The sequence below is a fragment of the Maniola jurtina genome, chromosome 14 (assembly GCF_905333055.1).
Source record: "Maniola jurtina chromosome 14, ilManJurt1.1, whole genome shotgun sequence".
Classification (NCBI taxonomy): Eukaryota; Metazoa; Arthropoda; class Insecta; order Lepidoptera; family Nymphalidae; genus Maniola; species Maniola jurtina.
Window position 1 is genome coordinate 7,142,615 of NC_060042.1, and position 12,518 is coordinate 7,155,132.

The 12,518-nt window shown below is 35.8% G+C and overlaps 1 protein-coding gene across 3 annotated transcripts; it reads left to right on the forward strand.

The window, feature by feature from the left end:
• The first annotated feature begins 333 nt into the window (after nt 1-333).
• LOC123872166 (putative RNA-binding protein Luc7-like 1) lies at nt 334-7,629 on the forward strand. Of its 3 annotated transcripts, none has more exons than XM_045916328.1 (8): nt 547-594; nt 673-767; nt 1,136-1,226; nt 3,661-3,759; nt 4,539-4,757; nt 5,640-5,852; nt 6,316-6,632; nt 7,244-7,629. In XM_045916328.1, the coding sequence occupies exons 4-8, from the start codon at nt 3,664-3,666 to the stop codon at nt 7,377-7,379; spliced, it is 981 nt and encodes a 326-aa protein (XP_045772284.1). In that variant the 5' UTR covers nt 547-594; nt 673-767; nt 1,136-1,226; nt 3,661-3,663; the 3' UTR covers nt 7,380-7,629. The 3 variants fall into 3 exon arrangements, with proteins under 3 accessions (XP_045772282.1, XP_045772284.1, XP_045772283.1); XM_045916327.1 differs by having other exon boundaries at nt 1,136-1,212; XM_045916326.1 differs by lacking the exon at nt 1,136-1,226 and having other exon boundaries at nt 334-594.
• Nucleotides 7,630-12,518: the final 4,889 nt, after the last annotated feature.

Below are 12,518 nucleotides of genomic sequence, written 5' to 3' on the forward strand. Positions count from 1 at the left end.
TCCACAGATAACTTTTTTTTTCTCTCTCGTCTGGCTTTACAAAGATTAGCCAATGTCAAGTTTGTAGTTATTTGTAACAATTTAGTTAAACTATACAAATATGGACCCCGTCTGTGCCAGCGCTCGCCGACATTCACACGGCACCCCCTTAGCGCACTTTCCAGTCAGTTTTAACAAAAAAAAAAACACTCCAAGCCAGACGAGAGAAAAAAAAAAGTGAGGAGCAGTGAGGAGAACGATGACAACGGTCTGTGTAGTGATCTAGTATACAGTGCTCTGTGTATGAAAAAAATATCATGATATCCAGGGCCGTTTAATAAATTAAAAAAAAGTTAGTTTATGGTTTGGTTGGTCGCCATTTTCTTGAAAAATTTGATTTTCGATGCCGTGTCTGTTGCTTCCTTGAATTTTGAATTTCTGTTTTGTCGACGTTTCAACTTGAAGCAATAATTTATATTATGCTTCGTAGTTATCACATTTAAAAAGTGTGTTATAAAAATTGAAATCGATCTTGTGAAACAAATTATATCACCATGTCCGCACACGAGCAAATGAGGGCGATGTTGGATCAATTAATGGGCACTGCCCGTAATGGTACTTATTTATATTTTTTCCTACTCAATTTCTCTGCTGAGTTAAATAAGTTTTGATGACGCTTATAATTAATTTCAGGAGAAACCGATAAGCACGGTGTTAAGTTCTATGATGACACTGTTTGCAAATCATTTTTACTGCAATGCTGTCCACATGAAATTTTATCATCCACTGTAAGTATTATGGCTGTATTTATGGTTTTAAAATGGGTTTTCTGAATTTCTGAGATTACTTTTATTCTTGTTACAAAATGATTCCATTTTGCATATTGGAATTTTTTAATCTTCAGTGTTGTATTTTTTTTATCTCAGAGATTCTTCTTTGGGTTTCAGAGGTCTTATTATGTATATCGTATGTATCAGGATGTACCTGGTATAATCTGTTCATGTTCACAATATTTTGATCCTAATTTTTATTTAGAATTAAATCCTAATATATGCGATATATTTTCATTCTATCATATTATATCTTATGATCTCTAATAGTCCTAAGACAACATTACCTTGGAGTGGCATTAACTGTGGTGAAATATACTTTTCAGAAAATGCCCAACCCTAGTCTTTATTGTTCATCACAATATAACAGATGAGGGATAGATTGTATGAGTTAGGCTGTTCTGTAAGTACCAAGATGTACGTATAAAACATTTATAGTTAGCTGATTGTATTCTTACTGCTATGCAGGAATTAATTTAACAAAACTCTCAGGCTTAAAAAATATTAATTTGTCCGTCGGTTTCTAATGCTGCTGTGGTGAGTACATGTAAAAATTATACAAAAAATCTTAAGGTGGGGAGAACAAATTGCCGATTGTAACTTCGTTTGGTACGTACTATGCTGTTTACGTGGCTAGAATACAGACAAAATGAAACTGCATGTGTATCAGTTATGTAACACGAACTATTAAAATAGGTAAAAGTGGATTATTTTTTATATTACTTATGTTTGATCCTTATTATTTTGTAAATGGTTATTAAAAATGCAAGTTCTGATTGAACAACATATTATTTGACATTAATAAAAAAGTAAACTTTAAAATACATTTCTTTGGATCATTGCTATAATCAATAAAGATGTCTTTTCTGAATTACATTCTTGTGCAGTTTCAGTTGTTATAAATAATTACTACTTTATGATTTATAAAATGAACATAGTGAAGATTTATAAAACATATATTTAATTAAACAATTTATACAAAGTGATGCATAATATACTCACATAAAAAACTTTTTTATGGAATATTTTTAATTTTACTCACAAGTTAGTTTCAGCTTTTCACATTATTTTAACATTTTTTCTGTGTTATTGAAACTACAGTAACAAATTTGCTGTAATATTGCAGTTCATAATAGACATAATAGAGATTAGTAAGCATTTGGAAAGTTTTGGATCTTCATTTACATAGTATCAATAACCCTCCTTGAGGTTTCGCCGCAGTCGGGTTAAAAGGTTTCAAGTCAAACACAGTTTTTATGAATTCCACAATAATTATGTTAAAATATATACGTAATTTGTAATGACAAAAATAAATCATTGTTTAAAACACTTGAATGCTGTAACGTTAGAAGTGTTTGAACATGTTGTGATGTTACAAATCAAATAAAACTATTGGAATATATATTTTATACACTTTCCAATTATGATTATAGTGCATATTTGAGAAAGGAGTCGCTCAGACTTGTTTGCTCTGTGTCAACTGTTATGTCAAAAGTACAGTTTTAATCCAAGGGTGAGATCTAAAGAGCACACTTTGACTTTGTTTAGACTTAAGACAGAGTTAAAACGAGACAGATGTATATCCCTCACATAAATCTGTCTCTCTCAATCTTTACAATCTTTAGTCTGAGCAAAATCAAAGTGTGCTCTATAAATCTCACCTGGGTAAACCATACTTTTGACATGACATTCACACAGCAAATATGGTGAGTCCTTTCTCAAAATGTATGCATTATAAACATTTTTATATTCTAGTAAGTCAATGGTGATAATAATTTTCTTTACATTTAAATAAAGTATGAGGGCTGCAAATTAGCTTTGGTCTGGGAAGAAGCCCACAGCAAAATAGTGCTAGTAATTGTTTTTTTTTGTTATCACCATGTTACCGTAATAGTAAGTCATTTCCAACTTTTTTTGTCATTCGGGCAATACTTTTACATTGTGATAGGATTGCTTGCTAAAATGAGCAAACATCTAATGTTTTTTTCAAGTGTTTTAAGACAATAGATATTTTGTGGTACCTAAATGAAATTGTTTTAAGGACTGGTTAGGTTTAACGAGAGGGTGTTGCCAGTAATTTGTAAGTATTATTAAAACATGGCAGTATGTGTAAATTGGCTGGTGATACAGGATGAGGCAGTGTTGGTGATTTTGTATGTATTTTATTGGAACAATTTTTTTAAGTTATATTGGGGATTTTGACACTTAAATATTTTTGTACTTTTATACATGCATTTTGTAAAAACCATTCACATTAGTCGATTTTTTATAAGTTTTATGAACTTTAGTCATAGTCAAATATCAGTCATAGAATAGACATACTTAAATAAATTTCAATTTGTTAACCCTAATGTGAGTAGTGCCAATGAAATGTTTGTATTAATATTTTTTATAATAATCAATACTTCATAAAAACAGTTATAACTTTTAGATGTACAATACTTTATTTTCCTTTTATTTCACATAGTACAAATCTTCTGTGGAAATTTTAAATGGTTCAGAATAGAACAATTTTAATTATTTGTTGTAGAAGAATCTTAGTATGATTTTCAACATGTACCCATAAACTGGCTGTTACAAATCTCATTAAATTCATGGATCTGATAGATTTAGAAATTAATCTATCAGTCGAATTGGAAAATAATTCCAGAGTGAGTTAAAACAAGCAATTTGCATTAAAACTATTTTTTTGGAAGTTTTAAAGAAAATAATATCTTGGTGCCAATGACTTAAAGTCAAAATAAATTAAAAGTCTGGCAATAGTAAAAACCTAAACCTGCCTAAATGAATATGTCACATAGTGTTTGTATCTAGACACATGCTTTTCATGTAAATGTAATTTTGATTGCAGCGAATGGATTTAGGTGAGTGTCCTAAAATACATGATCTGGCGCTACGTGCGGACTTTGAATTAGCTTCGAAAACCAAAGACTATTTCTATGACATTGATGTGAGTATAAGTATTTTTATTTAATCATACTTAAATGATAATCTAGTAGGTATATTAGGAAAAGGAATCATTGGACAAATCTCTACTCAATAGTAATTTGAAATAATTTTGGATTTTAGAAACTTTTAAACTGGACACTTAACGTAGACATGAATAATATGTACTTAATTTATTATTTAATTATTTTAACAGTTTTAAATTGATATTGATGGATGTATGTAGAATAAATAAGCAAAGGGTATATTTTTGATATTCAAGTCATATCGACCATGGTGAGCTAATGAAGGAGAACCTGGGAAATTCACAAAGCCTGTAAGACAAAACAATATAACAAAAAAAAATCAATTCACAAAGCTTGTATAATAAAGAATTAATTATTTTATTAAACATATACATTGGGCATACTTGCAACATTCTATGTCCAAGTAAAAAATTGTAGGATTTTGTTGTGATATGTTTATCAGGGTTGAAGAAAATCTGTCCATACCATTTTAATAGATTAACATATTTCCAATGTCATGGTTTTAAGCTTAAAAGTTTATACTAAGGAAACACTAAAAGGCCCCTATACCTCAACTGAATCTTGCACTGTCTATAATAAGAAGGGCATTCTGAACCAGTGAGTAGTAGATTCAAGTCTTGACGAAAGCTCATGTAAGTGTAAAAGTTTATTTGAATGAAATCTTTCTATTTCTATTGCAAATGTGAAATATGTTTCTATTTAAAGAATTGAAAAAAATGGTGTCAGTATGTAATACATTTATCTATGTTATGTTAAGGCCACAGAACATTTAGAGACATTTATTGCGGACTGCGATCGTCGCACCACTGCGGCCAAGCAGCGCCTGGCGGAGACGCAAGAAGAGCTGTCGGCCGAGGTGACGGAGAAGGCCAACGCCGTGCACGAGCTCGCCGAGCAGATCGGTCAGAAGCTGGCGCGAGCTGAAGCGCTGGGCGAGGAAGGAATGGTTGAAGAGAGTGTCAAGCTCATGGGAGAGGTATGAAAGTTTTAGTTCAGAACATCATATTGGGTTTCTTCTCGGGCTTGACGACAGTGCAGGGCTCTTGCAGAACCTGTATCGCCTTGACTGTTGTTAATCTAATTTTTTTTTAAATATCTCTTGTCACAAGAGGCGGCTGCTTCCTCTGATGTAGTTTCAGAGACGTTTTTTAGTTGTTTTAAAATTTAAAATATATTATAATATATCTGTAGTCTAATGTGCGATTTTTTGAAAGGAACAGAACAGTCGATTATTTCCCCCATGTTAATCTTAGTGTTCTATAATACTAGAAACCATTGAGTCTGTTGATCTATTGTGATTGCCACCATCTACAGCTCCCGTGCAATACTTATTGCCGCCAGGCTACATTAGATTGTCGTTTACATAGGTGAAGACTAGTATGTTTATGCAATAGCGCATGGCAGTAACAAATGATGTGTAAAGGCGTTTTGCAGCCTCACAGTAGACCCTTCATATTGATCATGTGGCGCGTGAGTTGTACAAAGTAGCATTGCAACACATGTCTAACATTAGCTGGTTTGATATAAAGAATAAAAGATAATAATATCAGGCCAGACTCGCTTGGTCGCTGGATCCGAGAAATATACCCACGAAAGCTCGCTCCTTCAACGGCTACCGAGTCAGTCTTATTACATAGGAAAGAAAGAGATAAGAGTTAACGCAATGGAAAGAGAGGCATTTTGTGAGCTGAATTGCACTCTATTGCAAGGGTCGATATATTAGCTAAACATCTTTGTGGAGTGAGTCTTCTGTAACTACCACTTGTTGGAGGTGTAAAAGCAAAATATACTAAAATTTTCTAAATTGATGGCCCTTGTTAAAAAACTACTTAAACCTTGTACTTCTTCAATTCAATAGATAGACGAGTTGCGTAAGAAGAAAGCCGTGGCAGAGCAAGAGTACCGCAACTCGATGCCGGCGTCGTCGTACCAGCAGCAGAAGCTGCGCGTGTGCGAGGTGTGCTCGGCCTACCTGGGCATCCACGACAACGACCGCCGACTGGCCGACCACTTCGGAGGGAAACTGCATCTTGGCTTCATCACCATCCGCGAGAAATTAGCGGACCTTAAGGTAAAACATTTTTAATGAGAACTTGTACAGTGTTTTTGTTGAGCATGAAGCCAAAAGCTCGTCAAGGAGGTCTTAAATGAAGCAAGCCCAGGTGGAGAAAAGACGAACGAAGCGAGCCAATAACTGCTCAGCTCGGATCAGGTCGAGTAGATCTAGCGGAATGAAGAGACAACAGAGCGAGTGGTGGTGTAGCTTATTTAAAAAGACGAACAAAAATTCACCAAACGCCGAATCCAATCTTATATTACTATTCAGAGTTTTGCGTGTATCTGAGATAAAACATGAGGATTACTGAGTGAGTAAAACTTCAAAAATAACATTATCACAGACCGATTCGGACTTTCCACCATTAAGACTAGAAAATTCTAGAATTTACCGTAATTCAGGCTTTACAGTAACTTAATGATATATTGTAATATTTATGTCTGGGCGACAAAGCAATTTTGTGGTATTTTTATTGAAGAAAACAGTGGAAAAGCGTCGCGAGGAGCGTGGAGTAATCGAGCGCGAGCGCGGGGGCGGGCGGCGCCACTACGTGGGCGGCCGCGAGCTGGACCGCCGCGCGCGTCGCCACCGCGAGACGGCGCGCGAGCGCGACCGGGACCGCACCAACGACCGCAACAAGGAGCGCGGCGAGCGGGACAAGGAGCGCACCGAGCGGGACAAGGAGCGCGCCGAGCGGGACAAGGAGCGCACCGAGCAGCGGGAGAGGGAGCGCAGCGAACGGGACAAGGAGCGGACCGAACGCACCGAGCGAGACAGGGAGCGCACCGAACGCAGGTAACCGGATCCTCATTTAACTATTATCAGGCTGGGTTTCACTTTGTGACGTCATGACCCGAGAAACAACAACAATCTTCTTCGGCGGACAGCGGATTTTACTCACCTTTAAGAATAAATTGAGAACTCTCAGTCATGCAGGTTTCCTAACGATGTTTCTTTCACCGCTAGAATACCTGATATTTAATAGCTTAAACACACTTATCTCTAAGAGTTAAAAGTGCGTGCCCGGGATCGAACCCCCAACCTCGCGAATAGGAGATATTACGTATCTCGTAATATAGTATTATATATTACGACGTATTAACCACTAGGCTATCAGCGCTTCTCACTTCATACGGCTGTACATAAAATTCTAAACTTTAAATCCAAAACATGCTTTTAGATCTTTTTACTTTTGTTTGCAAACTTTCGTTCTTTCTCAGACTTTAGAAACTGTTAAAGCGAGACAGCGTTATACCGCTGGCATAAATCTGTCTCGTTTTAACTGAAACTTAAGTCTAGCCAAAGTCAAAGTGCGCTCTATAGATTGCAACCCTAGAGATGCATAAGGAATTCAATAAGTCAGTTGTTTTGCTTTTGCGCTCACTAACTACCGACATGTGTTGCAGACGCAGCCGGTCTCGCAGCAGGAGTAAGCGCGACGAGTCGCGAGAGAAGTCGCGCGGCCGCGACCGCGAGCGTGAGCGCGAGTCGCGCCGCAGTCGCTCCAACCGATCCACCTCGCGAGAACGGAGACGCGAATAGCCCGCACTCTACACCAGGGACTTATTCTTTTTGTTGACATTTAGCGATTCCTGCGCCAGTGTCGCGACCTGGAGGGCTAGCACGGATGTTATGGTTAGCGCATTGCGATGATAAATTAATGATTACTAGAGGATGCCCGCGACGTCGTCCGCCTGGATTTAGGTTTTTAAAGATCCCGTGGGAACTGTTGATTTCCCGGGATAAAATGCCTATGTCAATTACAGGGACGCAAGCTACCTCGGTACCAAATTTCATACAAATCGGTTAAGCGGATGGGTTTTTACTTTTTAGCTTTTTAGGAATCCCGTGGGAACTCTTTCATTTTCCGGAATAAAAAGTAGCCTATGTCCGTCCCCGGGATATAAGCTAACCCTGTACCAAATCTCGTCAGAATCGGTTAAACTGTTGGGCCGTAAATAGGTGGCAGACAAACAGACAGACAGACACACTTTCGCATTTATAATATTAGTATGGATTAAATAAAATAATGTTATAAGTGGTTTACGGCAAACTCCTACTTATAAGGATAACTGCCCCGTAAGTTAAGTTGTATTATAAATTGAATCTTATCAGTTTGAATAAGGTACATAGAATAAATAAACAGTAATAATTTTTTTTTTTTTTAAAGACCACTTGTGGGTGGATAGTTTTATTATCAAACTCGTGGCCCTTTAGACAGTTCCTTGTTATTTTGGCTGACTTTATGATATTTCTGCGACTGCGCATTTCTGTAAATAGTGTAATCTCAAAGTTGATAATTTTCACCTTGCAACTGTCAAACATTTAGTGCTAAGCCCGATAGTGATTGGAGTTGTTAAATGTCAAAACTTTACACAATAAGCGGGAAATTCTCATATTATGTAGCTTGGTGTTATGCACATTCTACCTGTGAAGTGGTCTGTACCTACTGATTGTAATTAATTAAAAATAAATAATAATTGATTGATAGCCAGAAGTTATTAAAGAAATAAATATGGACTTCGTTTGTGTTGGTGTTAGCTGGCGGGCGTGCTCTGCCTTTTTGGAGTGTTTTTTTTTTTTGTTAAAACTGACTGGAAAGCGCTCTAAGGGGGGCCGTGCGTATGATGTCGGCGAGCGCCGGCACAGACGGGGTCCATACTTGTATAGTTTAACTAACTTGTTACAAATAACTACAAACTTGACATTGGCTAATCTTTGTAAAGCCAGACGAGAGAGAGAAAAAAAATATAGAAAGATTCAAACAAAAAACATTGTTACTTTTGAACTTAGTGATGATTAAATATAGGTAGTGAATATTAAAGTGTTTTATAAAAAATGGTTCATTTACATGCAATCAAAATAATCAACGACATTCACAACGAGGCGCAATCTAACTGCGCCGGGTTGTATTGAACGAATGTTAATGACTCCAATAAAGATCCTGGGAGTCCCCAGTTCATAGACTAGACTTAATATAACATGCGCTTACCTATTGTATTAATTCGATCAGCTTTGGTCAAATCACAGTGACGCGAATCCCGGGAATTTCGCGTTATATCGCGTATTCACTTGCTTGCGGATACCTGTGAATCTTCCATCCCGCTCACTCGCATGTGAGTGACTAGCGATCACCAGGACATTATCAGAAACTTCAATTCGTCACCGCCAGCTCTGATCCTTGTAGCCTTGATGGTGTTTATTCTGGTACAAAATGTATGGGAAGCGCATCTTCCGAGTTCAGACGTGAATTGTAAACGTCCGATTCCATCCGGTGCATATGAAATTTTTCTGACAGAATTAAATATCTGATAATGTGCGGTGAGCTTAGATCTAAATTGCATCCCGTTTTGGCTACGAAAACTGGTACAACACACTGGTAAAATTCTCACACAATCTGCAGTTTCTGTTAGCCGTCATATTATAAGTTGTGTTATCCTGGCAGGCGAAAAAACGTACGTTAAAAAGGAGTATTCATAGGTCCATGATATAAACGACATTATTATTTGATGAAATTATTTGATTGACAATGCTACACCTTCAAGGGAGATGATATATGTATACTATTATTTAGTTTTTCTGTGACTCCATATTATAATTTTGTTTTTTTATCTTCACACATTATTATATGTTAGTCTATATATCATTGATTAATAAATGTCACCTAAGTGATTTTGCGTCTTTTGAAGAGGGTTTCTTTAAGCTATTCTTTTGTTAAATAAAAATATTATTGAGGATAATTTCTTTTATTTCTAACTCATCATTCTGATACCGGCCCACTATTGAGCACAAGTCTCCTTTCAGAATGAGAAGGGTTTGGCCTTAGTCTGCCAGCTTTAATAAGTAAAAATCAGTGTGAAAGCATCTTTTTAATATATTTTTATATTTTAGGTGCATGAAACGCGTCTGCCCGCGAAATTCAAATTTAATTTGGTTTTTCGCAATTTGATAATTAAGTCGACAAAGTAGGCTTATGGCATTCTAATTCCGACAATGGTAGTATCATCTTCACAGAATTCCATAAAAATCTTTATTTGAAGTGTTCAGTTTAAGAAATTAGTTAAAATAATGAGTTTGACATTAGTTACTCACAAATTAATCGATACTAGAGCTAATTTCTTGAACTGGACCCTTTCAAGTAAAGATTTTTATATAAACCTGTGAGTATGATACTGCCATTGGTGCAATTAAAGTGTCATAAGCTTTCTGTGTCGTATTAGTTTACAAATTGCGAAAAACCAAATTAAATTTGAATTTCGCGGGCAGACCCGTCTCGTGCCCCTTAAAGAGGATTCCGATGAACAGACGAGTTTACGGAGATCCCCTGGGGGAACGGGCTTGGGAATCCTGGTGAACGATATGACCTTACCACGCTAATTGCGAATTGGCAGACTTTAGACACCTTTGAGAAAATTATGGAGAACTCTGGTATGCACTCAATATTTTCGTTGACCGTTGAAGCAAGTGAAAATGCACAGAACTCTAAATAGAGGTGTGTGCCCGAGATCGAACCCGGATGAGACCGATATCTTCACCACTAGGTACTATATTACTTGGCAAAGTTGAAAATTACTACTAGATACTATTATATAGTATACTAGTGGTAAAGTGGATTACTTGGTAGGTAATTCCAGATCCATATTGTTATATCATGTGAATATTCCAGGTAGGTACCTAAGTATATGACTCGCGTACTGTGACCAATATAGGTACCTATGTTTCGAATGCCATAATCTTTTACGAGGGGAAAACTAGACGACGCGCCAGGCAAAGAGCGTCGTTTATGTATTTCTTCGAGGTTTCTGCGACTTTTTTATATTTTTAACCGACTTCGAAAAAAAGAGGAGGTTCTCAATTCGTCGGAATCTTTTTTTTAGCTAAAAAACTAGGTTAAAGTGATCAAATAGAAACAAGTTCTAATTTTAAAATAGTTTATTTTTCTAAATTGCATTGTATGCTACTGATACAATAAAAGTTAGGTAACAATATTCTATGATAAGGAGTAAAAAATTTCTTTTAACTAATAAAGAAATAGACCTAAAAACACCAATACATATTATAATGACTTATATTGATTATAAAAAAGTCTTTTATTTTTTTAACTTAACATTGCTTAAAGTTCTGTCAAATTAGTAATAGTCTTAAAAAGAGCCCGTGAACACCAGTTATACTGTACCTATGTCATTAAAATAAAGACCGTTTTTTGCGTAATTAGGCAAGCCTCCGCAACTCAGGGAACCTAGCCAAATGTTCTTACCTCTGTATAGTACCTAGTGTACCTAATTGCGTAAAAAAGTAGGCTTTAGATATTTTATCCCATGACATTATTACGTACGTACGTAATAATGACAGTACGCATGGCGTTCATGTTACGGGCCCTTGGATCATAAAATCATATCCGTTATTCTCTCCAAAATAAAAATGTGAAAGAAGCATGCACTGAACTATAAAATCAATTAATGGGTACTTTATTTAAAGAATCAGTTCATTCAAACAATAATATGGTATACTACCGCAATGTTGACTTAGGAACGTGAAAAAATTACTCGTAAATTACTCATAAAACTGTTAGGTATACACACCTAGTCACCTTATGTGGCTATATTTTCTTGATTTGTAAAAAAAGTATATTATCACATTATTTTTGTTAATTAATTGTATAAAAAAAGCTTCTTTACGCTCTAGGAAATAAAATGCTTAACTAATAAAAATCAAGCTAACTTATTTTGGTGAGATCAAAATGTGAGTTACATTACAACTGACCATAATAATCAAAGTTTGTTTACAGTATGCTAAAAGCACTAAAAATTTAACACAGATTTAAGTCTTAGAACAATCTAAGGCTCAATTCACATGGACGCAGAATTGAAGCGACAAAATCAGATTCATGTCGAATTGGGTAGATTCCAGCCGCTACGACGACACGCATCGCCACGTACGTTGCGACTTTATATTATTTGTTTTTTAAATTAGTTAATGTAGATAGAGTTCAATGTGTATTGATATTATAAAGAGAGAGGTATTATGATTTTTCACTGTGTCAAAAGCAGACTATGTAAACATTCTATATTTTGATTTTACATTTTTGGTAATTAGTATATAAAGACGACACGTACCCATGCTACTTTGATCTGATTAATACAATGCTGAAGTATAATGACAAAATAAAGTTATAAAAATTTCCAAACTTCCTGTATATACTTATACTTTTATTACTTATATATTATTTTATTACTTATATTTTTTTATTAAGTATTTAATTATATCACGCGACGGAAGTCTCTGGCAAAAGCTAGTATACTATAAAGTGTGAATAGGTAAACTTACTAGTCGCAAAGCATCGTTTCGACTCAGCGTCAATGTGAACTGATCCGAAACCTTGATAAGTTAAAATGACTAACAGCTACGAATAAGTCTGAAATTGGAGCTGTGTGCAATAGAGATTTAATTAACCCATAGTAATAATAGTGTATACTGTACAGAATTTAGCACAATGTAAAATGTCCCTTAATTCTTCGGCCGCATTAAGCTTTGTTGGCAAAGATCTACCAGGCGTCAGTGTCGGTACATTAAAATTGTAAAATATGGCGTTCCAATGTTAGGAAATGAAACGTATGTTGTTTGTAAGCGTTAATAATGCTGCCGAAGCATTAGCAGACAGTTGCTAATTCGGTCGTGCAC

Excerpts from the sequence above, each read along its gene's own strand:
- LOC123872166 (XM_045916326.1), top strand. The coding sequence starts at position 534 with ATGTCCGCACACGAGCAAATGAGGGCGATGTTGGATCAATTAATGGGC. Across the intron at positions 5,853-6,315 it reads AGAAATTAGCGGACCTTAAG|AAAACAGTGGAAAAGCGTCG; the intron begins GTAAAACATTTT and ends TTTTTATTGAAG. Across the intron at positions 6,633-7,243 it reads AGGGAGCGCACCGAACGCAG|ACGCAGCCGGTCTCGCAGCA; the intron begins GTAACCGGATCC and ends CATGTGTTGCAG.